We start from the raw sequence: 27,364 nt of genomic DNA, 5'->3' as shown, positions 1-27,364 counted from the left end.
TCGCGCGGTGGATCACGGCGATATTCGACGCAGTTATGTATCGGACGAGCGTTTGCCTTCGCCTCTGTCAAGTTCGCCTTCGCTCCTGAATTCGCCATTCGGGCGGGAAGGGGCTTCGATTAACTTCAACTATACCTCAGCCGCCAGCTGAGAACCTTGCAAGGCCTTCACTCTCGACAGTCTCACCTCTACTCTGTGCGCTCCAGCAATGGGCGAGTCGTCCCAAGGTACGGATGCCAGCTCAGCAAGTCCGCAGCAAGCTCCCCAGCAGATATCCTTTGCACGCATGCGCAGACGACCGCGTGCGCTGTCTTATCCGCTAGTACCCGTGGATCTACAATTCCAGCCGCAGTCATACGCGTCTTCGAACTCGCTGGCGTCGTATCTCTCTGGCGGTCAGGCATCACCGCCAGTCGGCGACGCATCATCGATAGTATCTTACGGTAGCGGAGGTCGGCGGCGGGTGGGCGGTGGATTTGGATCTGTGTTCACGGGCTACAGCGATGACATCGACGATGAAGATGAGGAAAATGAGAATGACGGCGACGGCGATGCGACAAGTTCCACGTCGTCGTATGCCGGATCTGACGCAGGAACCGTGGAGGAGGCAGAGGAGTTTTCTGCGTCGGAATACGTGACGGATAAGTTTCTTCAAGCATTTGACGCTATGCTGTTAGATAGAGCGGTAGTGGTTCAGGCGCAAAGTTCGGGTTTATTGAATGCGAAGGCACGTGAGCTCCAGCAACTGCAAGAACTAACCACTACGCGATTACAACAGACAAGAATATCGTACACCGAAGGCATAAAAGTCGTGAGAGAAGTGCAGAAAGATCTCAAATGGGTACAGCGACATGTCGATGTTCTCAAGAAGAAAATATCTGGAAAACATCCTGAGGAATACAGCGAAGCCCGAGAGCTCATTCCAGAGATCATCGAACAGGAAGATTAAGTACAAATTATAATTTTCTGTTCTGGCATGTAATTATTACCAACAAATATGGCTGTATATGTACTTGCATGGGAGATGTACGATAAAGTAAACGCAGTGTGGTTATGTATTATAAGGACTATAGGCGTTGTATACTACGGATGAAAGTTGGAAGGAGAAATGTAGATAACAGTATCATTGTACAAAAACATAAGTCTGGCGCGCTAAAGCAATCAGGTCAATTATTTTTCCACAGACTGAGTATTCCACTTCTTTGTTGTATCAGTGGGTATTAATAAAAAAAAGAGCACAATCGTGCCATTAAGTTTCTGGCTGGTTGTATATTCACTTTGTCATCAGCGTCAGGGGGCACTGCAGTTACGATTGGCGTCAGAGATATTTCCCCCTGCTCCCGTCCTTGCTCGGTTTTTGCACTGTCATCGTTGACTGTGCCATCTGTTCTGTCAGCATTGACGGCAGCGTCATTTTCAACGATGCCGCTATCATTTACATCCATTATAGTGACAGCTTCGACCGCAAGTTCCATCCGGAGGTCTGCATATGCCATATCGATCATGCTCGAGCTTTCATGAGCATATCTCTTTCGTGAGTTGACAAACTCGACAATATCCATAGGTTGGTCCGCTTGTCTGATCTCGGCAAGTTCGTCGTACGGATATATAGGCGTGTTGAATAATTGCGAGGCACGGCTGTCGTCACGACTATTTGTTTCCGGCGTGGAGCCCATATCCGTTACTGGAGAAATATTTGCAATTATCTGTGGTTGACGAGGTGGTGATTGGACTGAGGGGGGACTAACGCATTCCATGTGCGATGAGAAACGACGGAACTATTTGGTCAGTTAGCAAAACTTTCACATCACGATACCTCGGTAAAAGTCAGACCAGCCTCCAGGGGTGAACGCATAACCGAACAGCTACGCGAAGAGCTTTTTTAATCATTCTTATAGTATGAGCAGTAAAGTGTGAAATTAACAATGTGCGGACCGGTCAGAAGTGCAGACAGGGCAATTGGCATTTTGACTAGTCAACAGGACCCCCGAAGAAAACAAAGCTCAGCCTTATCAAACATTATTCCCAATGCCATGTCCCTGCATAACGCACCCTTTATTCTACATACAATATGTTACATGTCTCTGCGTGACAAAACAGCGGAGGTAGTAAAAGCCGATAATTCTCATCGAGCAGTGATGCCGTTGTCAATGACGATACTGATCTCATCTGCGTTCGATACTTCGTCTTGCTTCACATCTACATCTGGCTCGTCGCACATCGAGATATCTGCTCCGACAGGATGGACCAGGCTGCTTTCATGTTCAGGCGACGCTATTGGTGGAAAACTCTCTATGCTTGTTCCCGTACGCTCGATGATGTCGACCTGGCAATGATCTAATCCCAACTCGTCCTCAAGATCCTTCCACGGATTACTAAGTGTGTTCGCCATGTCAAATACTATATCCGAAGGATCTCCACGATGACCGGGGTTTCCGCCGGAGGCATATCCTTCGCGATTGTTGTGTGCTTGATAAGTTCCTCTACGACCGCGAAAATTACCGCGGCTGCCAGGGTGCCCGCCACGATGACCGCCGCTATCAGATCTCTGACGCTATGTAAATCAGACACATTCAAGGTATGTATGCAGGTGTAGAAGGGAAGTATGTACCTTGAATGGATGTCCGCCGCGATGGCCGCTCTCGTAGGAGCTGTAGCTTCCATAGCCCCCACGACTGGGACCGTGAAATTGGTGGCCCTGATCTGTCATGAGACTAATGAAAATGAGGTAGAAGAACAGATCTGACGGTGGGAATGATTACGTCGCCGGGCAATTCCAAGGATTAGCCACGGAGGCCACGGGAAAGGAACGGGTTGCCGCGGTCATATGGGGAAAGCGGCTATCACGTGCAGCCACCACCGCTGGCCCGGTGAAGTAAACTAATGAAGGTGCAACCTGTGCGGCTGCTCTAATATACTGCATATGTTTTCTCAATTATACTGATCTGGTGTTAGTTACGGTTTGTATCTTGCGATTGACTGTTTACAATTGTGACGAAGAATGCAATGTGAGAACGTTGTTCGTGTAGTGATAGGATGTATTAGTATCTCATGACAGCTTGTGTGGGGTTGCGGGGTGATGAGGAAGCAAACCCACTAAGTGTTAGTTGATCGCTCCCCGGAGCGAGCCTCGGCTGGCTTCTACCACAACGGTCCCGTCCTGATGACCTTATCCCCTGTATACCGAAAATATTATTATATCCTTTATCTTCCCTGTCCCTACTGCATTTCGCTGGTCGCCCTACATCTTCTCTCACTATAAAAACTGCAGCTACGTCCGTAACCAAGCCTTCCCCGCACGAAACTATGTCTGACGCCGCGGAAATCACAGACTCAGTGACGGCATCGGCAATTGTTGGACAGATAAAGTCCTTCACTGCCGGTGGCGTCGGAGGCATCTGCGCCGTTCTAGTCGGTATGTAGTCGTGCCGATTTTGTTATTCTGTCCCGAGTGCTAACACGTGAATAGGCCATCCATTTGATCTCATCAAAGTCAGGTAAATACCACTACATATGTTCTATAGAATCATATCTAATAAGCTCGCAGACTGCAAACCGCCGAAAAGGGTGTCTATTCCGGTGCACTTGATGCCCTTAAAAAAACTGTCGCGAAAGATGGCCTTTTGGTAAGCCCCTCTTGAGTGATTTGCATGGTCGCATAACATGTCAGCTAACAGTTCCGTCCACAGGGAGTTTATCGTGGTGTTTCGCCTCCGTTACTCGGTGTCACTCCCATGTTTGCAATTTCGTTCTGGGGTTACGATCTTGGTAAGCGCATAGTCAGTTCCGTCACCCCTGTTGCGCCGAGCGGTAATCTGTCCGTCGCCCAGATCTCCGCAGCTGGATTTTTCTCCGCTATTCCAATGACGCTTATCGCTGCTCCATTTGAGAGGATTAAGGTGCTCTTGCAGATTCAAGGCCAGTCGGGTGTGAACAAGTACAGCGGTCCTTTGGACGTCGTCAAGAAGCTCTACAAGGAAGGCGGTATCCGATCATTGATGCGCGGCTCTCTCGCAACTGTGTGCCGTGACGGTCCTGGGTCAGCTATCTACTTTGCCACATACGAATACCTCAAGAAGGAACTAACCCCAGCCGGCAACAGCATGTCACTCGGTGCAATCAGCTTTGCCGGTGGTATGTCTGGTGTCGCCATGTGGATCACGATCTTCCCAATTGACACAATCAAATCCCAGCTCCAGTCATCCGAGACCCACACCAACATCGCGCGAGTCACAAGATCTATCTACAAGGTTGGCGGCGTCAAAGCATTTTTCCCGGGCCTAGGCCCTGCTCTTGCGCGCTCGTTCCCTGCTAACGCCGCGACTTTTGTCGGCGTCGAGCTTACGCACAAGTTCTTTGATAAACTTTTATAATAACCGACATATATCAGAGCCGGTGACTAGATAACAGACGTAGGTTGCGTTTCTTTGGAGCGTAATGCATCAGTATAGACAGCTGTTCACGGTCTGTGGTGAAATGCACGTATTTTGCTTGAATTAGATTGTACGATACTGTGATGGATCCTATGTAACAGTTCATGATGAGATAATATACACCTAGTATACAAGATATTCTACATTCTCCATTCATGAGGGCGTCATCTGTCTATTTATCTATCCATCCATGCCTCCTCATCTCCAGAAATTTGTCCTCCCGCCCATACTTCCGCAATTAGCGGGAACCCACCAGATGGCATCAGCCGCAGCAGTTTGCTACGTGCGTATATGTTTGCCTTCATAAATCCCTGGTCAATCAAGCTAATGCAGAGATTCTCAACGTCATCGTATGTCCATGACATTTCAGCGAAGTCGCTATACGGCAAGATCGCAGGACTATCCGGCGACGCTACTGCCGCGTGTGCTGCGAGCGCCAGATTGTTCTGTCTTGTCGACTGACGAATGCCAACGAGAAGGTCATCATACGTAAGATCATTCGGTCGCTTAGTCCCTGATCCTAGCTGCGATGTTGATCCAGCAACTATCACATCGCTGTGGAATCTGTTAGGCCACCTCTTTCATCGAATCGTAAGGGGACCAAAAAAACTCACATTCGTCGGAACAAGTTCCGAAAAATAATAATCTCGGCCTTTGATCGCAGTAACAAGAACATCTTCTTTGCCACAAACCAATCAAAATATCTCACCAAATGCGCATTAAACGCATACAAATCTCCACTTCTGAGCGCCATTTCCAGCGGTCCAAACGCTTCTCGCAATGTCTCGCCTGCGATTTCGTACAACTGCGGTCTCGTGCCTACTCCTAAAAGTAAATTCGAAGGGATAAGGTACGTCAAGATTGCGCGCTGGTTGCTGACAGCAGATGAGTGGCAGTTATTGAACGCCCACGAGAGATGCGCGCGCGCTCGTAAAAGTTCTTGTCGTAGAAAGTAGAAGCGTCCTAGGTAATACCTGTACGTGACTCTCTGTGATCGTGGATACCGCGAGAACGCAATATTAGCCGTATGAATATTTGAGAACACATTGGCGCAGGCCGAGGGTTGGTTTAGCTGGTATCATGTCAGTCTTTGACACTACGCAGATAAAGAGTTAGAGAAGCTAACCTTGAAATACGCACGACATAAAAGCACAGCAACGTACAAAATCACTTCTTTCTTGCTGATCTCGGTATTCTCGTTCGTCATTCGCTCGCCGCGAATAGAGTTAAACATCTTCAACAGGACCTTTGCAAGTTCGCTCGTCCGCGGCATGAGCTCTCCCGTAGCACCATTGCTTGCATGAACGTCCATCGATATGTCATCACCGTTTGAGTATTTTTCCGAATCGAGAGATATTGCGAGAGTTGTTACAAAGCCAGCTAGTTTGCCGACTATCGGTGTCAAGATCACGCCACGTCTGTTCGAAAATGCAAGCTGCAGATCCCTGATAACTTATTGTTAGAATACTCAGCTACATATACTAATGCAGTACATGCATACGTAAACAATTTCTCTATTAGCGGATACGATTCTGCCAAATCGTACGGATCCACATCGCGGAGGAATGTAACATACGACAGTACAAACTCGTTAAATCCAGACCAATCCCCCGAAAAGTAGTTCCTCGACTGGACCTGCGCTGATACGTCATAAGACTTCTATTTCAACATTAGTATTCGTGCTGAAAGAGCATATTCGCTCCCCGCTCCTGTCTTACATCAAGGACATCGTTCTGCAGCGTCGCGAGGTCAGGCGATGAGAAATCGAACGAGAAAAGATTCGACAGGTCACTAGGCGAAGACAGGCTCTTCCCGATCTGTGACAAAAACGCTGGCAATGCCATGGCGGTCTTAGTATCAATCTCTCTGTTTGATATTTATGCCATCCCAATACCTTGCATGTCGAGGGCGGTCGAGGCTCAAGATCAGAACCCCGACCCCTGAAAAAAGTATCCAAAACTCTGCCGCCCAATTTGATGAACAGACACAACTCCCCCTCGGTCACTTGCTAATGGTTATACTATGATATATATGTACTTCCAGGAATTGGCTGTATAATAGTCATTAATTCCGATGCCTCCGCCAGTGCAGCAAATGACAGCTATATGTTTTAATTGTACACGACGGACCTAATGTGGCCCAACATATTTATTGCTAAACCGCGCGATGCTATCGGCTTCGGAACATGTGTGCTGTCTATGAAACAACTAATATCTACATAGCAAACAGACGAACATCGTCCTAATACGCTGCGCATGTGATAGCTATCGCGTACAGGATCTCGTCAACCACCGCAGCTCCTCCGCAAATTTCACCTTCAGAGACAACCCATCTACAAACTTGCTTGTGACCATGCTGCTAAGCGCAAGTTCCTCGCCTGGATTACGCTCACCGAACTCAAATCGTCCAATCAAAGCGATCAGCAGACATTTGAATTCAATTTCCGAAAATCTCCGGCCAATGCATGATCGCGGACCTTGAATGAATGTGAGAAACGATTATGGACTGAGCGCTTCGTCCGACATGTCGTTCCATCGGTCCGGATTAAACTTATCCGCATCCTTACCCCAGAAGCTTTTGAGCTGATTAATGGCGGCAATAGATATTCTGATTACCACAAATACTGGTGTGAGGGACTTGATGTGCCCGAACGAGAAGGCAGGCATCAGCAACTTCCTTTGTCGCTTATGCGAGTCGCCTTCAGCCTTAAGAAGACCATCGCCAACGACTATCGCCAGTGATTTGCGCGCGAAGTCGGGCTTGACAAAGCTATATGAAGTGGTCTGCAGTATAGTTTGCAAGGCTGCATGAGACTTCAGTGCCAGTCGCTCTGATCTGAAGATGCCGTAGTAGCGAACAAAAGACGACTCAGGATTCTCTTCGAACCATTTCAACTGGGCATTCCCTTGTAACTGTTCATTATGTAGGGGATAGAAATGACCGAAAAACCAATGGGGTCTGTCCGAGGGTTGTGGAAGATGTCTGTATGGCGACAGGAAGTTATTGCAGAACCCGAAAGAGAGCTCACGACACCCAAGGAACTGTCACGAGTAACAACCATAATATTCCCAAAGTGCCGAGTGCGGTGTCTTTCAAAACAGTCTTATAAGCGACGTAACCACAACGCCAGCGCACGACACTGTGAACTTCTTGCTCGCCATAGTTTGTCATTTGACGCGTCGAGTTTGCAGCTCAGAAGCCATATTTTCACTAAAATAAACAGAGCCTTATGGGAATAAACAGAGCCTTAAATAAGCGCAGGCGTCAAACTGGAGAGCGAGGTTAGTTGCGAGGGAAGTCTGAAGGATTATCTCTGCTATCTTGCTACGTCAGCGTCTTCCTATACGACGTGGCCCCCATTGGCTCGGGAAATCCCCGCAAGTCCGACGGAGCCACATCCACAGCCGAACCCCTGAAAATATATGAAGAGCAGCCAGTGCTGCAAATGACAGCTATATATTTCAGTCTATAGGAACGTGTAGCTGATGTATTTACGTATAGATGTTTTCTAAACCAAGATTACAACTACCTGAACATGTATTCTGCTATGACCACATCCAAAAAAACCCCTACATGAAAAACAGATAATAATGTAATATCATACGTAACACACTACACCACGCGATAACTACCGAGGGCAATTAATGATTGTTAATTACTGCAACTAGGCATATTTCACTTTCAGCGACAACCCATTGACAAACTTGGTCGTGATCATACTACGAAGTGCAAGTTCCTCGCCTGGATTACGCTCACCGAACTCAAATCGTCCAATCAAAGCGATCAGCAGACATTTGAATTCAATTTCCGAAAATCTCCGGCCAATGCATGATCGCGGACCTTGAATGAATGTGAGAAACGAGTATGGGCTGAGTGCTTCGGGCGACATATTGTTCCATCGGTCCGGATCAAACTTAGTCGCATCCTCACCCCAGAGGCTTTTGAGCCGATTAATGGCAGTGATGACGATGAAGATTAACGTGCCTTTCTTGACGAGAACCCCGTCCACCATGGTGTCCTCTGCCGCTAGACGAGAGGTGACCGGAACGGGCGGTATGAGTCGTAACGACTCTCGGCAGACGTTATTGAGATATTTCATGCTCTCGATTTTTTCATATGTGAGGGATGCCAACGAATCGATTTTGTCTCCAGTTCGATAAGACGCGTACTCTGGGATGTGCTCTCGAATTTCGGCTCGAAGTTTAGCCTGGATTTCGGGATGCTTCGACAGAAGATATAGGGCAATGACAGTTGCCGACGATGTCGTCTCATGCCCAGCAGCAAGGACTGCAACAAAATATTAGTTACACCCATCTGCAATGAGTATGAGTACATACATGTCATAAGATTGTTCCTGATCTCGGGTTCTGTCAACGCTCCTTTTCCTTCCGCAATCAAAATATTCAAAATATCCTTATCGGTGGTACTGGCACTCTTGCCAAATGTCGTTGCGATCTTTTGCTTCTGCTGCTTCTCGCGAATGAGATCGGTTGCAAATTTCTCAATTATTCTTTTTGAAGCCTTGACGGTCCTGTTTCTTTCTGTTGGGATCACGCCAGGTCCGAAAAATACCTCCATGGCCACCTGAAACCGCCACCAATTCGTTGCTTTGCGAGTAATGAATACATTACGGTATGCCTGCACGAGTTTGTCATCTTCGTTTTCAAGCGCGTTGAACTCAGTTCCAAACCCTGCCTTGAATATAATGTCAAGCGTGGTCGCGTGGACTAGTGGATCAATATCGATTATCTTTTCACCAGGAGTAGATAGCTTGTCGTCCGAGACGGCGGCATCGTTGTCGAGCATGCGTGCAATATGTTTCGACAGCGCAAGCGATTTCTCCACAAATACTGGTGTGAGGGACTTGATGTGCCCGAACGAGAAGGCAGGCATCAGCAACTTCCTTTGTCGCTTATGCGAGTCGCCTTCAGCGTTAAGAAGACCATCGCCAATGATTAGGGCCAGCGTTTTGCGCGTCAAGTCGGGCTTGACAAAGCTATATGAAGCGGTCTGCAGTATAGTTTGCAAGGCTGCGTGAGTCGTCGGTGCCAGTCGCTCTGATCTGAAGATGCCGTAGTAGCGAACAAAAGACGACTCACGATTCTCTTCGAACCATTTCAACTGGGCATTCCCCGGTAACTTTTCATTATGTAGGTGATAGAAATGACCGAAAAACCAATGGGGCCTGTCCGAAGGTAGGGGAAGATGCCTATACGGCGACAGAAAGTTGTTGTAGACTAGCACAAGAAAGAGAAGTTGCAACAGCCAGGGGACTGTCAAGAGTAGGAACCATAACAGTCCCAAAGTGCCTAGTGAGGCACCTTTCAAAACCGTTTTATAGGCGACGTAAACCACAACGCCAGCGCACGACACTGTGAACTTCTTGCTGGCCATAATTTGTCATTCAAGACGTCGAGTTTGCCCAGAAGTCAATTGGTAAGTAACCGACAGGTCTGTTGAACCGCCGGGAATAAACGCAGTCTTAAATAAACTTGGGCGTCAAACAGACTAGTGACAGAGGGGGAGTTATTTCGGATATGACGCGCACCATCTGTTCTGTTCAGGGAACTTCTCGCAAGTTGACCCTCGCGTCTGACAGCGCCGCATACATGCAGTGGAACATCGGCACGATCTAGATACATCGGTCCGAGACCGGCCCGGAACCTCGCTAGTAAAATAACCCCGACGGTTTTACGGACTCGACGGTTTTACGCAAAATGACAGACGTGGCACCAGTTTCTGTTCATAGTTGCTTTAAGAAATTTCTTCATATCTCTCCGACATCGGGTTAGCCACTATGACGTCTGAGCCCTGAGTCCGGCTGTGAGACTTTCGAATGACAGTCATAGATGTTCTGTCAATTATCGGCGGTAGGCACCATACGACTGGTATCTAATGCATTCTCCGTTGAAGCAATTTTATAGGTAGCAGTAATTTGTGAACCCGCTGTGAGAGAAATGGCATTGGCGCAGCGCATGCATGTCCGGGAAGTAATGACCATTCACTGGCCATAGACTACACAGCACTACGGAGAGGAACTCTACGACAGTGGCCTGAGGGCCCTTCTGACCCAGAACATAGAGATTATGAGCAGCACTCGCCTGTCGCAGGCCCCAGCAACGGTAAACCATCACTCCACAATATTGTTTCCCGCCCAGCCCCCGGGTGACAAGATCAGTGTTGGCCAAGTAGTCGTACGCCAACAGGATGACTCTCCTTGGACTTGACCCTGATATCTTCTCTGGAGCATTGATTTGACGAGTGCACAAGGTGGCTCTTTTGGACTGGAGTGTCCGGATGATTGCAGCATTAGGACGGTCAGAGCTCTATACTATCTAAGTTCCTTGTACGAACGGAACTATCGATCCCGGCAATTAAGGCTTTGCCCTGCTGTCGAGGGTCGTAGTAACATGACACGCCATAGCGACTTTCTTTGCACCCATACCGAGAAGTCGTCGCCGACCAAAGAACGTTCTCGTTTGCTACGGTTACTATGTGCTTAGTACGTCTTCCATCCTATATCAGCACTGACTATATAAGATTATGTCAAGATGTTTTGCCCTGTTTACTGTTACAATGCAATCAACTATGCTCCCGATTTGATAAATCAGTTTTGAACACAAGCCGTACACACTACTTACAAATATAAGACAAAAACACATACATAGGTATAGATGCCATATGTAGCCACCATGTTCAAGAACACAAAACGAACGCTTTAATAACCAGGCGAATACTGAACTAGAGCACCAACAAAAGATATATAAATGAGAATATAAACTATGTATCTGGAAAACGAAAGTATTAATTATATTTGCATCATCCGGTAAGAGTCTCCCGTGATTTTACACACAATAGGAAGGATTTAAGTAGCGTTTTCAATCGTATCGTCACATAATACTGTCGCAATGGATGCCGACGCAACTCCGTCGCCTTTCCTTCCAATTGTAGAATTGTATCAGTCCTCACGCGATCTTAACTGTATGGTTCTAGTCAATCTTAATCGAGCCATATATCTTCTTGACAAAGACGTAACTTGACGCGAAGCCGATAGATCCGGTCAACACAAACACCACAAATGAGATCAATAAACTATATCCAATGTACAAAACATTGCTGACAAACCCTCCCAAGGAGAGCTTAGATGTCCAGAATAAAATCGCGTGCAAAAACACAAAGATTGAGCACGCGCCCGCGGTGAAGAAACTGCGCCATTGCCAGTGGTAATTCTCGGAACAGAGGAGGAAATACACCATCAAGGTTGTGACAGTGGCGCACGTGATGACCATGATGACGTAGCAGAGGAAAAGAAAGCCGAACATGTAGTAAACCTTATGAAACCAGATCGAGTTCATGATGAAGTACAACTCAACGAAGATCGCACCAAAAGGAAGAATACCCGCAAGCAACATGCTTGGGACCCACCGAAGATAAACCGGCTGCTCCGGGATCTGGCGAGGAATCTGGTTGATTCGAACCGGAGAATCGATAGCTGGCATCTTAAATCCAAAGTATGAACCCGCTGCTGATAAGGGGACGGAAATAACAAACCAAATAGCGATCAGGGCGATCATCGTTCCCAGAGGAACAGCTCCAGAGGATTCGGACGCGATCAGGAAAAAGTTCAGGAAGAAGAACGTCAAGAACACAACACCAGGGACAAGCAATGGGGTCGCGACAACATTTGCCTTCCATTTGTCACCACCGAAAGTCTTGTATGCTCGAGACGATACATAACCACCAATAAAGCCCAAAAGCGTATACAAAACTATCATGACCGTAGCCAGCGATCCACGACTGGACGGAGACAAAAAACCAAGCAGAGCGAAAACAATGGTGAACGCAGTCATAACAAACAGCTGGGCACCACTGCCGAGGAAAACTGACAAAATAAGCGAGTTCTTCGGCGTGCGGAATACGTCGCCGTGGACAAGTTTCCAGCCAGCATCCTCCTGAACATCCTCGTTAAGATCGAGCTGATTGTAGCGGGCAATATCCTTGTGTAGAGTTCGCATGAGGATCATGGCAACCATTCCAGTGAGGAAAATAACAATTATAGAGGAGTTGATGAGGGAAAACCAGTGGATCTTGGGATCAAAAACATGCAGGTACTTATCCCATCGAGTGGCCCAGGCAGTCGCGGAAGGAGTCCAAGCGACTGAGTAGGTGAATGTGACCTGAGTATTGGTGTCTCGATTCAGAGCAAGCTTGTCATTGACATCACAGTTCTGAACGAGACCACTATCGTCGACAGTCGTCCTGCGAGACGATGGTTGAACAACGACACCGACAACACGATACTTTCCAGATCTAGTCTCGTGGTACTCTATGACGATATCATAATGGTTGCTCAAGTAAGGCTCCTTGTCAGCCTCAACGGCGCCTAGTTCGAATCCGACGGAATAAAACTTCGTGTTGGTAACCTCGTCGAATTTCACACGAGCCGCTGGCAGGCCATCAATCAGCCAGTTCAAGGCATAGTCCTGGCGAATGCGACGATTCACGAACTTCGCAGCCCGAGGCTCATAGGTTTGCGTACATAGTGTCTTACAAGTCTCGTTTTTCAGCATTCTGAGATCAAATGGCGAATTGAAGATTCTATCGCCGAACAAGATCGAACCAAGTGATTCAGCCTGCTTCTCGGGACCTTGTAGTAGTCAGCAACATATCCTTGCTCGCATTTGGCTTAGTCTAGCAATCTTACCATTCTGAGGGCGGCAGAAGTGAAATGCGGGGTGGTAGTCTATAGATACGATTGTTAGCAGTCAGATCAATTAATTGTATGGGTTCCACGCATGTCCTGTCAAGCTGCACAGCTTCCCAAGGCACAACTCGACATCAGGGACGCCCAGCGCACAATACGACAGGGCCCGACACATGGTCATTATTTCAGCTCGGGACCAAAAAAAAGCCAAGTACTCTTGAAGCCCGTTGCCAAAAGGAGTACAGAGGACCAGATTGATGTATTGAATCAAACTTACAATCGTATGATATCACACTTCGCAATTGCTGATCATCGGGATCCATAGAAGGAGTGAGTCTGTTGACGAGGAGCGGCACTGGATCATTCTCTTCGTAGTCCGTGGGAGCGACACCTGGCAGATAGAACGCGTTTGCGGGCGCGACTGTGAACAGAAGACTGAGGAGAGCCGCGACGACGGCGGTCCGTAAGGACAGCGACTTCGTCAGCATTATAGCGGCGTCAGAATTCTATATGATATGCTATATTCGTCAGTGAACGAGCTAACGAAATTGCAATTGGCGGAATGTACGACAATATGAAAATAGAGAAGCGCGGCGAGAAAGAGTATAAGCATGGGAGCGGCGCGGCAACTTGTGCGGCCCATTGCCTCCTTTCGAGCCCAGCACAGCCGGAAGCGGAATGAGCCGCACATATTTAACATTATAATGACAAGTATGCCATAAACACAACCCAACTCGGCGAATAAGGCACTATCGCAAATTCTCACTGCAAGGGGTGTGTGCAGCCGGGCCGCTAAACAGTGCTGCTGCAGCTAGGGCTGGGCCATTTCGAGTCGAAGTCGACTTGAGTGCTTCCGCTTCACTTGGACTTTGCTCACGCAAACCTGGCTCCACTTTGGATTCCGTGAAGTTGACTCGTAGTCAACTCAAAGTCGCACTTCACTTCACTTGAGCTTGTCACGAAAAACTTCACTTGGAATGTCAAGGAAGGTCAAGTGTATTACGTAAAGTAATGTTTTATGTTTGCGTATGATGACGGACTTATGAAGACCATCGAGGCATCAATGAGGCTCAAGAGCTGCAGCTGGGCTTATTCGGAGGACGACGTCAGGGCGGCTGTACTTGTCGAGACGACTAGATTACATACGTAGTGAAATTAGATGGCATTGTAATATGTTAAAAACGGTTTTGTGTACTGTAAACCCTGAACTTGATTTCACCGCGCTCGAAAGGCGTTACTTTTGACACGGCTCGGCTTCACCAAATTCGCAGCACGTGACTTCGAATTGTACTGTTTGGTCGACTTATACGACTCGACTTAGGGTTCGAGGGTGAAGTCGGCTCCAAGTGTACGTACCCTGCCCTAGCTGCAGGTTTGGCATATTATTGTACGCATGCAGTACTAACTCTTATCATGCGATATGGAAATTGCACCGGTTATTTTTTAATGGAATGTCGCATGGTAAATCTGTAGAATTGCAAATTGTCTAGAAATTGCCTGATTAGATCTGGTCAATACGTGTTGGAATATACATATCCAAATTCACATGTGGCACCCGTATTTTAGTATCCCACACCCTCTCTCCGAGAACCGTAGTGGTTATTTGCTACGCTGGTCTATAATTATTCGCAGTTGTCCCTGACTGGCCACGCCCACAACTGCAATCAGCACGTGCGATAGCACTTAGGATTTGCAGGCGCTGTTTATAAAATAAGTTTTCTGCTCCAGGTTGGAGAGAGCGGCTGAGAACAGACTCAATCAGATCAGGCACATCAATCCATAAATCCACTTGGACATATATAAGTCAATCTCGAGTTGCCTGCTCAAGTCAAAGATGGCTCTTACAAACGACATTCTGGCGCGAGTTTGTATCTCACATTTCCTCTCCGCCTGGAACTCGCGTATCTTCGAATACTCCGCGGTTCTCTTCCTTACTTCGATATTCCCTGGCACCCTCCTTCCTCCGTCCGTTTACGCGTTATGGCGCGCCTTGTCGGCTATGTTTTTGGCGCCAGCTATGGGCCGTCAAGTTGATAAGACCAACAGGCTTGTTGTTGTCCGGCGGTCGATTGGTAATTGCCCGTATTAAGAAGTTTGTGTTGGCCTCCAAATCACTAACGGTCCTTATGAAGTGTTCCAGCGAGCTGCCGTCGCCTGCTCATGCGCTCTTTTTGCGGCAATGATCATTTTGAACGTGGGTGCATCTGCAACGAGTATGCTCATCAAGACCGGATTCATCGTGATGTTATCCGCGTTTGCTTGCGTTGAGAAGCTCGCATCAATCATGAATACAGTGTCGGTGGAACGCGATTGGGTATATGCCGGACATTTTTCGTATGCCTTGGGAACCATACTGACTTCTAACATAGGTCGTGGTCATCGCCGGCTCGTCTACTGCCGATTTGCGACAACTGAACTCAATCATGCGAAGAATTGACCTCTTCTGTAAAATGGCTGGGCCTCTAGCGATTTCATTTCTGATTGGATTCACTGTCCTTGGTTCTGTTTGGACATTGCTTATCCTCAACATCGTGTCAGTCTTTGTTGAGTACTTTACAATTGCGCGAGTGTACAGACTTGTGCCGGCATTGGCAACGCGACCCTCTGACGTAGATCATGCAGGGGATTCTGATTCCGCAGACGCCGGCTTACTGGCGGCAGAGAATGATATTTCTGACTCTGTAGTTTCTGACTCAGCAGTGCCTGCTTCCGCCTCACCTTGGTCGACTTACATCCACCATGAATTGTTTCTCACATCATTTGCTCTGTCCTGTCTATACTTCACGGTTCTAAATTTTGGTGGCCAGTTCGTAGCTTATCTCCTGACTGTGGGTTACAAGCCTTCGGTTGTCGGCGTTCTACGCACCGCCTCAGTGGTATTTGAGCTATCCGCAACTTGGATCGCACCCATAGTCATGAAGAAGATTGGCGCCATCAGAGGAGGATTGTGGTTTGTTAATTGGCAAGCAATTTGCTGTGTGGTAGCCGCTGTCGCGATATTCCACTCCCGCTCACCCAGTTTTGGCGACGCGCCAATAGAGTCGACGGACAAATTTCTGTTTGTCTTTGCATCAAAGACGACAGCAGTAGCGGTCGTTGCCGTTGTATGTTCCCGTATCGGTCTATGGGGCTTCGATCTCTGCGCTCAGCTTCTCATCCAAGAAGGCGTGGAGCCCGAGTCACGCACCGCATTCTCATCTGTCGAATCATCATTCCAGAACTTTTTCGAACTCCTATCATTCGCGTCTACAATCATCTTCGATAAGCCGGCAGTGTTTGCCGTACCTGCGTCGCTTAGTGCAAATTCGGTAATAGTCGCTGCAATATTATTCGCGGTCTATGCGCGACGTACGCGCAAGCACTTAATACATTGGCCATCTTGGCTCGGACGTAAAGTGCCGACTGATGTGCAGGATACAATTATTCAGCAAAGCGAGCTGAACGATGAGGTCTAATGTCGCTGCGCTATTGTGTTCATGGTGAGTTTTTGTGGATCTCTTTACATAGAAAATCTGTAGAAAAGAAAATCTGTTACATATACAACTTGGGAATATGCAATTGAACTTGTCTGGAGAAGTAACTGCAGGTTGAGCTGCCATTTATTTAAATATATATATATGAACGACGTATTCCCTCCCCATATAGCTTACAGTAATACACCCTTGAACCCGTATATGCGCCATCTCCAGCATTAGCAAGTATGTCAAGACAGTTCACTTCCTGCATACTTTTCTAACTGATCTGTTAGTTCCCTTGATCCCGTTACTTGAAAAAAAACTAAGGTAATATACATGATATGAACCTAAACGTATTGTAGTAAATTAGAAATAAATGCAAAAACACCGAGAGATGAATCTCAATATTCCGAACAAAGCCCCAATAAACAAAAAATAACACATTACGAATTCCCATATTAAGTACTAACAATTGGTAGCCAAAAAGTGCAAAGACGACGAAATGAAAGTAAGTTTTCATTTGACATAGGGAATGAGGACTTTGCGATATTTAGGATACTGAGAACCAAATTCTTTTTTATACATTTCATGCTTCCGGGCTGCTTTTCGCCACATGTGCAGGCCTGCTGCGATGAGGAAGAGAAGCGATGCTAGGCTGCGCGTGATAAGGGTGATCACCGTCCATGCCAGTAACTCAAAGAAGTAGTTTGGGCAAGACACCAGATCAAAACCGTATCCTTTGGGAATTCTTTGCGCAACGATACCGGAGCCAGAGGAAGAATATGACGCCATTGAGGACGCGAAGCGCGCCGCTGACAAAGAACCTATAGCGCGCGATTGCCGCGAGGAAAACGCATTCGATGCGGCCGAGGAGTATGACGGTCGCGGATAGCGAATGCGCAGATTGGCAAGGATCAAGTGAGTCTCAAAATTCGAAAGCTCAGCAAAAATCCAGACCGCAGAGAGGAAATACAAACTAGTTTCTTCTGTTTCCAATGCTGACGAAAGTAGCGAAATCGACGACGAGCACGTACCGCTCTCAAATGCAGCCGTTGGTGAGGTAGCAGAAGTAGTCGGATCAATCAACGACGAGGCCGATGTCGCCGCCGCGCAGGACGGATAGTAGATATAATAAGCCATAAAAACTCCAGATAACAACCAATAATGAAACAAGTACAAGTAGAGTGAATAGAATGAGACTGTGAGCCGGTAGAAAACGTGGACGAAAATCGTCTCAAATATTCGCTTTGCAAAATGTAACGTAATTAACGTAAACGCGAGAATCTGAGATGCTGTGTGCTGAAACGTCGTGCCGTAGACCAATGCTTGGCAATAATAGAATAGGATATGAAAGAACACAGGGCCTGAGTACGCCGTCAGCAGAAGCGTCCGTCGATGGATCTGCGGACCTGATCACGACTTGAGTCAGCATCCCTATCCGACCATGCTCAAGTCAACTAACCAATATCCTTTACAAACACGCGTGTGCCATCATGCATGTCATATACTCGAAGTGGCGAGTTGGGTACCAGGACCGTCTTCGACGACGCGAGACACAGCTTCAACCTCGACGGCGCCAGCTTTGTAGACGATTGAATCGCATTCATGAGATCATCAACCGAAGCTTCTTCGCGATCAACCTCCACAACGGCAGGCAGGTTGATGATTGGCAACTTTGGTGTTGCGGGTTGCTTGAGGAATAGGAGAACCATGGGGAAAATCGTTGTTGCCAATCAAAAAAACCGGAATATGAATAGAAATCACAAGAGTTTAAATGCGCCGGTAATAAAAACTAATGAATATAACAATGAAATCACCAATAACCGTGGTACGAAGCAAGGGTACGAATAGGGCCTCACCGCTTTAATTTGACGAACATATAAAACTCTATATCTGGCAGTCTTTAGGCGACGCCCAACGAAGCAAACAATGACCACAGCCTCCCCTGAAGATGACTTTGCCTCAACAGGAGGATAGAAAGTAGGTGAATTTTTGAATAAACCCACGTCCCCCAAATCAATGAGATCGACAAAAATAAGTGATGACAACTTGTGCCTGCGCAACGTGTCTGCGCGAACCCCAGGCTTTTCCGGCGGAACAATTATTACCCATACATTTAAGCCGCTCCGTGGTGGGCAAACAGAGTGGAAGCGCCACGGTTTAAACCCATGCCGAAACTCATATTCTCAGTAGTAAACGGGATAGAACTATTGGCATACTCAAACTTTGGCTTCGACTATGGTAAGTTTTGAGAATGAGCTAAGGACAACTTCAAAGAGATATAGGCGGTGAATCATTGTTCTTTCATCACTATCACTTATCGGGGCTGAAAATATAAACAGAGATATATTCGTAGTTTTAGCAAGACCCATACAGTGGCCGAAGGCAATAATGGAAGGGGTCGATTATGTTAAATTATAGAGAGATCACTGCAAAGCTTGATTTCTTCGACGAATGTACTAAAGGCCTGATACATCTGATTATATGTCATTTTAGAGATCGTGACAAGAAACTCGGCGCGGTTTGGCTTACTATTGTCAACTGAAGGCTGCCTTGGGCAGGGCAGCGTTCAGCAAAGTGCTGTTATGACAATAAGCTGACTTCCATTCGTAGACAAGCCGTCGCACACGTATGGCTACAGAGTAGTGGACGGATCTTGCACGAAGACAGCCGTGTGAGGGCATTCGTAATGAGAGTCATCTTTTGTTTTCTTCGGGCGTGTTCTAGTGCGGACTTCTTCCTCGCACAGTCCAATTGTATAATCTATTGTATCGGACATGAAACCGTTACTTGATGCATGGAATCTATCTACGTATATTTGTAAAACTGTGATCTCTTTAATTGATAGAAAAGCAATCAAGTGCCAGTCAATCACGCCGAATATAGATCTCAACTATAGAACCAATAGGCTTTTAGTCCATCTTAGCCAGTTAAAGCGCCATGACGGCCAATAGTGAGAAGGCTCTTGCCCATGTATGTGATTCTGAACCAAAACTGGATAATATCTACAGCTAATAGCTATATGAATCATCTTCCCTAAACTATCACCAGCAAGAGCAGATCAAATCAAAATGCGAGATTGGTGCCTCGGTCCTCCAGTAAACAATTTAGTAACAGTTTATCACTTTAATACACATACCATAGACGATTTAAGGTCAAAAATTTTCACATCAAGCTATCGAAACATTTTAATCTGTCTGCAGCTTATGTCGAGATTAGATATTGGCTAACGACGCCGTGGCTGTGTGGAACAGATGTTCGTACGTGTTCTACCTAAACTTTCGTTCGGGGTGGCACCCCGATTCTCGCCGCCGCATCATCTATACACATCGATGGCCACCGATTTCTTTCTGTCGTTAACAGAACATCTTGATATCTGCAATCGTTTGAATTTGCACGCAACCAGTCCAAGATGTTTTCGAAAGGGTCACCATTTTCACGTTCACAACCGCCATCGACTACATCTTCCACTGGCTCGTTTGGCAGGGTAGTGCCTACGCCGTTCGACACACCCGGTTATCGTGGCGGCAATGCCGCTCCCGGAGCCCGAGTCATGCGCATCGCGTCGGCACCCACGAACGAACTTGCGCTATCTAATCGACTCATCGTTTCGCCTCAGGATTTTAGATCTGATCAATATGTTATTGTGGATGATCAATTTGTGTTCACGACAAGGTATGCTGAAGCTCACATTTTACGTTTATTGTACGCGCACTGATGACCCGGTCTAGAGCTGAGGCAATGCCACCCGGCACGGCAGGTGCGTCCGGAGTTCAGCGAGAATGGGCAGGATGGTCATTGGGCCAAGATGTCACCATCGCACCGTTTGATCCATTCAGAAGCGGCAGCCAGGCGTATCTCGGCTCGCTCGATTTGGAGATTGGATTCAATAGTCGCAACAAAATCTCAGACCAACAGTACGATCAGGATGAGCTCGCCAAATGGTTCACCACACTTTATCATGACCAAATTCTTGCGCCGGGTCAGCGAATGATTATGGATTACAAGGCCATGCTGTTTAAGATCATTGTGCGGTCCATTCAGCTCGTTGATTTGGGAGAGAAGGGCGCAGCTTCAACGCCGGCTGCTTCGCATCCCCAGGTTCGCGGAATCTTGACTCAGCATAGCCAGATCAACTTCTTTAAAGCTGCAGACTCGCCCATCAAATTGAAAGCATCCGCTCGACGACCCGCCGCTAATGCCATTATCCAACCCAACTTCAAGTTTGAGGATATGGGCATCGGTGGTCTTGATACAGAATTCTCGGCAATTTTTCGTCGTGCCTTTGCAAGTCGAATCTTCCCGCCAGCATTGGTTGACAAATTGGGTATTCAGCATGTGAAGGGTATTTTGCTCTATGGGCCACCCGGAACCGGTAAGACATTAATGGCACGTCAGATTGGCAAGATGTTAAACGCGAGGGAACCGAAGATCGTCAACGGTCCTGAGATTTTGAGCAAGTATGTCGGTCAATCCGAAGAGAATGTCCGAAAGCTGTTTGCCGATGCGGAAAAAGAGTACAAGGACAAGGGGGAGGAATCTGGATTGCATATCATTATTTTCGACGAGTTAGATGCGATTTGTAAGCAACGTGGAAGCAACAGAGATAGCACTGGTGTGTCTGATTCGGTTGTCAATCAGCTACTGTCTAAGATGGATGGTGTTGATCAGCTTAATAATATTCTTATTATCGGCATGACGAATCGCATGGATATGATTGATGAGGCTCTGCTGCGACCTGGCCGTCTTGAGGTCCACATGGAGATCTCACTTCCAGATGAGGATGGTAGAAGACAGATTCTCAAAATTCACACGACCAAGATGCGTGACAATAAGGTCATGGCGTCTGATGTCGATCTCGATGAGCTGGCTTCGCTTACAAAGAACTTCTCTGGCGCCGAATTGAACGGTTTAGTGAAATCTGCTACCTCGTTCGCGTTTAACCGGCACGTCAAAGTTGGAACGGTGGCTGGAGTGTCATCTGATATCGACAAACTTAAAGTCAATCGACAGGATTTCATGAACGCGCTTGATGAAGTCCGCCCAGCATTCGGTGTCAACGAAGAAGAACTTGCGACCTGTGTTCAGAATGGGATCATCAAATATTCACCTCATATTAATAGTATCCTTGCGGAAGGCGGTCTATTCACGAAACAAGTACGCAACAGTGAACACACCCCGCTCGTATCTGTCCTTCTCCACGGACCGTCCGGTGCAGGCAAGACTGCACTCGCGGCAACTATCGCATTGAAGTCGGAATTCCCGTTTATCAAGCTTATTTCGCCCGAATCGATGGTTGGATATAACGAAGCAGCCAAGGTGGCTGCCATTAGCAAGACATTCAACGACGCGTACAAGAGTCCATTGAACGTTGTCGTTGTCGACAATATTGAGAGGTTGGTTGACTGGGTGCCTATCGGTCCCCGATTCTCGAACGCGGTGCTGCAGACGTTGATGGTCTTGATGCGGAAGCAGCCTCCTAAGGTGAGACTGAGTAGTGACGACATGGAAGGATAAAATGCTAACTGAAGCAGGGTCGTAGACTTTTGATTTTGGCTACGACAACTGAGCGATCTGTGCTGCAGCAGATGGATATCCTCGACACATTTGATGCGCAAATTGGTGTGCCGAATGTTTCGACACTGCAAGAACTAGAGTATATTTTAACTGAGGCAGACATCTACGGTGATGGTCAGACCAGCTCAGGGCATGGCCGCGAACGAGTGCATGCCATTTTGAGCACGTTAAGCGAGCAGACGCGGACGGCGGACATTGGCGTGGGTATTAAGAAAATTTTGTTGAACCTTGAGACAGCTAAACAGGACCCGGCATTTGATGATCGGTTTGTGGAGTTGATGAGTCGTTCGGTGAACGATCGGGTTATTTTGTAATATATGGTATCGTGCTATGGGGTATATAGATTTTCCCGATATAAATAATATGCGTTGGGAGTGTTGCGAGCGAGGATATATCGTACATCCAGATATTCATTATACACGTCGAAATTATCCAAAGATCTAAACCTTGGCAATACCGGCCTTGAATTCCTCGTAAAATTTCACCATTTCAGGGGTGATCGACCTATTCAAACATTTTAACGCCTTGCTAAAATGGCAGCCAGAAATGCATGGACTATCAATGTCTTCGTTCATGGCCTGCAACCCCGCTTCTTGACATAGGGCCACGATCTCGGCGCCGGAACAACCGTCAGTCTATATAGCCAACGTCAGCAAAATCGGTATTTCAAAATCGACGAAAGCAAGGGCATACTTGGATAGCCAGAGTCATAATATCAACGTCTAAACCAATACTCATGCTCTTAAATCTAACCTCCAAAATCTTCTTTCTAGCTTCCAAGTCCGGCGGTCCAACGTAGAGCATCCTGTCAATTCGCCCCGGTCTCAACAATGCAGAATCAATAATCTCAGGCCTGTTTGTAGCTGCGAGCACAATAACATTTCCCATGCTCTCGATGCCATCCATCTCGTTCAGCAAACTCGTCAAAACTCGATCCCCTCCCGTTTCAGCATGTCCGCGGGCGGCAGAGAGTGCGTCGATTTCGTCGAAAAATATGATACTGGGACTGGCATTCCGTGCCTTTCGGAAGATCTCCCTAATCGACTTCTCCGATTCACCGACGTACTTGTTGAAAATTTCCGGGCCTTTGACGGCGAGAAAATTGAGGCCTGCTTCGGTTGCAAGGGCTTTGGCGGTTAAGGTCTTCGAGCAGCCCGGCGGACCGTAGAGCAATATTCCGCGTGGGGGAGTTATGCCGAGTCGAGAGAACGATTGTGGATGAGTAAGAGGCCATTCCACTGCTTCTTTCAACTTCTGCTTAACTTCCTCTTGGCCACCGATATCGGCCCAGTAGACCTTAGGAGTTTCGAGGAAGATTTCTCGCATCGCTGACGCGCGGACAGTGAGCATTGCGGTGTCAAAATCGTCACTGGTGACCAGCATCTCTTCGACCGGCATACTTGATTCATCGCCGCGTGCGACCGCGCACATCACAGCTTCTCTTGTCAGGGCTGCAATATCTGCGCCCACAAATCCATGAGTCTTCGACGCGATATTAGCTATCTGTGCATCGGAAAGCGAATGGGGTGTTTTCTGTAGTTGGAGAGTGAGAATGTCTGTGCGAGCACGGACATCAGGTATCCGCAGCTCGATCTCGCGATCGAATCTACCTGGCCGCCGTAACGCAGGATCAACGCTCGCGATTCGGTTTGTGGCAGCGACGACGATAACTCTCGCTTGCTTGTCACTTGCATTCTCATCGTTGTTGTCTGCTGAAGTATTGGCGGCAAGGGAGTCAAACAAGGTGAGCAACGTAGCCACTATCCTTGTCTCTGTCTCTCCACTCGCATCGCCGTCACGTCGAGGCGCCAGCGCATCTAGCTCGTCGATAAGTATTACGCTGGGAGAAAACATTTTGGCTTCCTCAAATACTTTGCGTAGTGCAGCTTCCGTGTCGCCCAAATACCTGCCGAGGACGCTGCTCGCGGAAATACTGAGAATATGTGCTGCGCAAGTCTCATGGGCGATGGCGCGTAGGAGAGACGTCTTGCCTGTACCGGATGGACCATGTAATAGTAGTCCTCGAGGTGGCGGGACGTTAAATCGAGAGAAGATTTCAGGACGGAGTAGAGGTAGTTCGATTGTCTTTCGGACTAGTGCTATCTCGTGGTCAAGTCCACCGAGTAGAGTATAGCTGGCTGTCGTACCAGTCACGAATGGGGAGCTGAATGAAGTATCAGGTGACGACGGCGTTGATCGGCTTATCTGAATTTCTGTGGACGGTGAGATGCGGTATATTAGTGGCGTGGAAGTGTGTAGAGTTGATGTCGAAATATCTTGGATTCTTACTCGCCAGTTGGGCGTCGAAATTGTCTGATTCCGGGAGACAAACTTAATTTCCTCTGTGCAGCATTAGCAAGGATTCGGAGTGTAAAAGATTGTATGAGATAGTACGTACTAAGGACAGTTCGCACGTCCTCCGGATCGACGCCTACACTCTCCGTAGAAGGGCCGTGATCAACCCCATCAAGGCTAACCTCCTCAACCTCTCCAACTACTCCTTTGTACTTTTCCAGTCGTACTCGGTCACCGAGAAGGACGTTTAAAAGACCCCTGATGCCCATCGAGAGCTGTAAAACATTAACTTCGCCACCCACATTTTCATCGCCGAAAATCTGGCCGACAGCTCCAGGCCCGCCGGTGCCCGTAGATGCGGACGACGTATTCCCTGGATCTTTCCACACTCGGACTAAATCGCCTTGATTTAGGTAATGTGCTTGCAGAACTGAAGGATGAGCAAATAATTTAAGACAAGGCGTTGGAACTGTTGGGCGTACTATATACCCGGTAGTCGGCTCTTGTTTGACAGTGGACTGATTGGCGGAAGCTGTTGTAGTGCCGTTCGCGCGGTATGAATTTGGAGCCGCTTTTGCTTGTGGTTTTGAGGAGTTGAGATTTATTGACTTTCCACCGGCCATCTTGATTGCGCGTGCCGGGATTAGTGCATACAGGGCAGATCGATGATGACGGCAGTTGTAAACTTGAAATTTTGGCGCCCGTTAAAGAGTTGTCCATCGCGGTTGGCGGTTGGGAATTCGAAATTTTTCAGGGGTAGCACCCTGTGTCTAACTACAGTGGTTGATATGGAAGAAGAGAGTTTTCCTGCACGTCTAAAGCCCAGACGTTTTACTTGGGACATACATGAAATTATTATTATTATAGACCGAGCAAGCCTCTCACAATAAGTTTGGCATCATAATATATGTTTCTTGTCTTCGTTTGCCGAGAAGCTCCGTCAGGCGTAACCAGATCGCCCACGCTGACCGGAGGGTATTATCGACTCTTGGAATAGTTAGTCATATGATAAAAGTCGTAGCTGTTCATATTTTGCCGTGGCGAGTAATGCCCTAACCCACAATCGTATCCGGGGAGATCCACGTTCATGATAACGCCGGCGGTAGCTATACATTTACAGTATTCCGACCAGGAAGCTATCGCCGCGGCAAGTAGATACAGTATACTATACGTCGGAAACGGCGCAATGGGATAGCGGTGGTTTCGCAGGCTATTTGGGGCCAATTCGGTAGCCGGGATCCGCAGTAGTATTGGTGGGGCCTATGGCATCGGAGATCGCCTACGAGCCAGTGGAACAATTAGGGTTACCCCGCGTAGCTGCGCGATAGTCAATCTCGTCCTCGTCAAACTTCACGCGTATTTTATGGCCATAAAAGTATCGTCTTCCTCACTCTCCTTCTCTCCAACTATCTCCACGAACTCCTTCATCGCCATGCGCACCGTCTACTTCGGTATCTTCGTCCATTGCCTCGCCCTCGCTGACATTCAAGTTCTGCCGTCCGCCGCAGTCGGCGTCGACGAAGACGGCACAATTGAGTTTCTCGACCAAAACGCGTGTTCCGCCGAAGCTTCCGCAGAGAAGCATTCTTGGCCGGTCGGCTCTTACTCGGTGGTCTCGAGCGATCCTACGTCTGCCTCTTTTTTCTTCCCTGGCTTCTTTGATACGCACATCCATGCATCACAGTATCCCAACGTCGGTCTGTTCGGCAAGACGACTCTACTCGACTGGCTGAACAGCTACACTTTCCCGCTGGAGTCTTCTTTCTCTGACCTAAAAGTCGCTGACGATGTCTACTCCCGTGTCATCGCGCGCACTCTCGGCAACGGCACGACCACTGCTGCCTACTATGCTACCGTCCACACCGCAGGTACAAATCTGCTAGCCGATCTCGCTCTGAAGGCTGGCCAGCGAGCTTTCATTGGTCGATGCTGCATGGATGCCAATTCGCCCGACTACTACTGTGACAAGAATCTAGAAGACGCCCAAAAGGCCACCTTAGAGGTCATTGAGCACATAACGAAGATTGATCCGGACCACGACATTGTCTGCCCTATTCTCACTCCCAGATTTGCCGCTTCCTGTAGCAAAGAACTACTGTCCTGGCTTGGAAAGCTTTCGACAGATACCAATCTGCCCGTTCAGACTCACATTTCTGAAAATATGCTCGAGGTAGAGCTGGTCAAGAGCATGCACACGTTTGCGGATTCCTACGCCGGTGTTTACGATAAGTGCGGCTTACTCCATGACAAGACCATCCTCGCGCACGCCGTCCATCTCACTGACGATGAGCGAGCACTGATTGCCAAACGGGGCAGTGGTATCGCCCACTGTCCAGCCAGTAACTCCGCTCTCACCTCTGGCGAGACTCGAGTTAAATGGCTGCTTGATGCCGGCGTCAAAGTCGGGCTTGGAACCGATGTCTCCGGCGGCTTCACGCCCAGCATTCTTCACACTGCGCGCCAGGCATTGCTAGTGTCGAGGCATCTCTCTATGAAAGGTGACGAATCGCATAAGTTGTCCATCGAAGAAGTCCTCTACCTGGCGACTGTTGGCGGTGCAGAAGTGTGCGGCTTGGCTGACAAGCTCGGAAACTTCTTGCCGGGAAAGAAGTGGGATGCGCAGCTCATCACGCTTGATTGCAAAAACTCTCCGGTTGATATCTTTCCGTGGGAGCTGAAGACGCACGAGGATCTGGTAGCCAAGTGGCTATTTAATGGTGACGATCGGAACGTTACCAAGGTCTGGGTTGATGGGAAATTGGTTGCGGGTACGGCATTTACGTCGTAGTTTGTGAATTTGCTAGGTTTTGTACAGGAATAGACCGGTAGATATACACCATGTATTTGTTAGCATCATTGCCAATAGTTCGAATATATTTCTCTGTATAGTGATACTACGA

General features: G+C 47.8%; 11 protein-coding genes across 11 annotated transcripts; 5 read left to right on the top strand and 6 right to left on the bottom strand.

Annotated features, from left to right (window-relative positions):
- Nucleotides 1-105: 105 nt before the first annotated feature.
- On the top strand, nucleotides 106-1,260 carry V1508DRAFT_415323 (uncharacterized protein). Its single transcript, XM_066940050.1, has one exon. It carries the CDS (start codon nucleotides 209-211, stop codon nucleotides 947-949), a length of 741 nt encoding a protein of 246 aa, XP_066796548.1. The 5' UTR covers nucleotides 106-208; the 3' UTR covers nucleotides 950-1,260.
- A 1,835-nt stretch (nucleotides 1,261-3,095) lies between these two features.
- On the top strand, nucleotides 3,096-4,568 carry V1508DRAFT_384707 (mitochondrial carrier domain-containing protein). The gene is made up of 4 exons (XM_066937779.1): nucleotides 3,096-3,415; nucleotides 3,470-3,497; nucleotides 3,548-3,626; nucleotides 3,690-4,568. Exons 1-4 carry the CDS (start codon nucleotides 3,307-3,309, stop codon nucleotides 4,371-4,373), a joined length of 900 nt encoding a protein of 299 aa, XP_066796547.1. The 5' UTR covers nucleotides 3,096-3,306; the 3' UTR covers nucleotides 4,374-4,568.
- Nucleotides 4,491-6,379, bottom strand: V1508DRAFT_384705 (uncharacterized protein). The gene is made up of 5 exons (XM_066937778.1): nucleotides 6,152-6,379; nucleotides 5,935-6,092; nucleotides 5,560-5,878; nucleotides 5,048-5,505; nucleotides 4,491-4,988 (listed from the first exon to the last, which is right to left on the bottom strand). Exons 1-5 carry the CDS (start codon nucleotides 6,275-6,277, stop codon nucleotides 4,610-4,612), a joined length of 1,440 nt encoding a protein of 479 aa, XP_066796546.1. The 5' UTR covers nucleotides 6,278-6,379; the 3' UTR covers nucleotides 4,491-4,609.
- A 467-nt stretch (nucleotides 6,380-6,846) lies between these two features.
- Nucleotides 6,847-7,782, bottom strand: V1508DRAFT_461188 (uncharacterized protein). Its single transcript, XM_066942796.1, has 2 exons — nucleotides 7,462-7,782; nucleotides 6,847-7,415 (listed from the first exon to the last, which is right to left on the bottom strand). Exons 1-2 carry the CDS (start codon nucleotides 7,602-7,604, stop codon nucleotides 6,932-6,934), a joined length of 627 nt encoding a protein of 208 aa, XP_066796545.1. The 5' UTR covers nucleotides 7,605-7,782; the 3' UTR covers nucleotides 6,847-6,931.
- A 131-nt stretch (nucleotides 7,783-7,913) lies between these two features.
- On the bottom strand, nucleotides 7,914-10,064 carry V1508DRAFT_415310 (cytochrome P450). Its single transcript, XM_066940049.1, has 2 exons — nucleotides 8,771-10,064; nucleotides 7,914-8,720 (listed from the first exon to the last, which is right to left on the bottom strand). Exons 1-2 carry the CDS (start codon nucleotides 9,825-9,827, stop codon nucleotides 8,098-8,100), a joined length of 1,680 nt encoding a protein of 559 aa, XP_066796544.1. The 5' UTR covers nucleotides 9,828-10,064; the 3' UTR covers nucleotides 7,914-8,097.
- Nucleotides 10,065-10,967: 903 nt separating this feature from the next.
- On the bottom strand, nucleotides 10,968-13,726 carry V1508DRAFT_415306 (uncharacterized protein). The gene is made up of 3 exons (XM_066940048.1): nucleotides 13,415-13,726; nucleotides 13,138-13,176; nucleotides 10,968-13,080 (listed from the first exon to the last, which is right to left on the bottom strand). The coding sequence occupies exons 1-3, from the start codon at nucleotides 13,623-13,625 to the stop codon at nucleotides 11,423-11,425; spliced, it is 1,908 nt and encodes a 635-aa protein (XP_066796543.1). The 5' UTR covers nucleotides 13,626-13,726; the 3' UTR covers nucleotides 10,968-11,422.
- Nucleotides 13,727-14,637: 911 nt separating this feature from the next.
- Nucleotides 14,638-16,850, top strand: V1508DRAFT_78099 (Ferroporti-1). The gene is made up of 3 exons (XM_066943055.1): nucleotides 14,638-15,209; nucleotides 15,270-15,451; nucleotides 15,507-16,850. Exons 1-3 carry the CDS (start codon nucleotides 14,972-14,974, stop codon nucleotides 16,590-16,592), a joined length of 1,506 nt encoding a protein of 501 aa, XP_066796542.1. The 5' UTR covers nucleotides 14,638-14,971; the 3' UTR covers nucleotides 16,593-16,850.
- V1508DRAFT_415302 (3-oxo-5-alpha-steroid 4-dehydrogenase-domain-containing protein) lies at nucleotides 16,723-18,449 on the bottom strand. The gene is made up of 2 exons (XM_066940047.1): nucleotides 18,055-18,449; nucleotides 16,723-18,001 (listed from the first exon to the last, which is right to left on the bottom strand). The coding sequence occupies exons 1-2, from the start codon at nucleotides 18,302-18,304 to the stop codon at nucleotides 17,109-17,111; spliced, it is 1,143 nt and encodes a 380-aa protein (XP_066796541.1). The 5' UTR covers nucleotides 18,305-18,449; the 3' UTR covers nucleotides 16,723-17,108.
- Nucleotides 18,450-19,919: 1,470 nt separating this feature from the next.
- Nucleotides 19,920-22,600, top strand: V1508DRAFT_368913 (P-loop containing nucleoside triphosphate hydrolase protein). The gene is made up of 3 exons (XM_066937425.1): nucleotides 19,920-20,267; nucleotides 20,324-22,076; nucleotides 22,127-22,600. The coding sequence occupies exons 1-3, from the start codon at nucleotides 20,005-20,007 to the stop codon at nucleotides 22,481-22,483; spliced, it is 2,373 nt and encodes a 790-aa protein (XP_066796540.1). The 5' UTR covers nucleotides 19,920-20,004; the 3' UTR covers nucleotides 22,484-22,600.
- Nucleotides 22,537-25,176, bottom strand: V1508DRAFT_384688 (P-loop containing nucleoside triphosphate hydrolase protein). Its single transcript, XM_066937777.1, has 3 exons — nucleotides 24,568-25,176; nucleotides 22,863-24,511; nucleotides 22,537-22,804 (listed from the first exon to the last, which is right to left on the bottom strand). The coding sequence occupies exons 1-3, from the start codon at nucleotides 25,085-25,087 to the stop codon at nucleotides 22,610-22,612; spliced, it is 2,364 nt and encodes a 787-aa protein (XP_066796539.1). The 5' UTR covers nucleotides 25,088-25,176; the 3' UTR covers nucleotides 22,537-22,609.
- A 583-nt stretch (nucleotides 25,177-25,759) lies between these two features.
- Nucleotides 25,760-27,356, top strand: V1508DRAFT_415293 (uncharacterized protein). Its single transcript, XM_066940046.1, has one exon. It carries the CDS (start codon nucleotides 25,828-25,830, stop codon nucleotides 27,250-27,252), a length of 1,425 nt encoding a protein of 474 aa, XP_066796538.1. The 5' UTR covers nucleotides 25,760-25,827; the 3' UTR covers nucleotides 27,253-27,356.
- The last annotated feature ends 8 nt before the right edge of the window (nucleotides 27,357-27,364 follow it).

The sequence above is a fragment of the Lipomyces doorenjongii genome, assembly GCF_038497915.1.
Source record: "Lipomyces doorenjongii strain NRRL Y-27504 unplaced genomic scaffold V1508scaffold_17, whole genome shotgun sequence".
Lineage (NCBI taxonomy): Eukaryota > Fungi > Ascomycota > Lipomycetes > Lipomycetales > Lipomycetaceae > Lipomyces > Lipomyces doorenjongii.
This window is presented reverse-complemented; position numbering and strand designations above follow the sequence as displayed.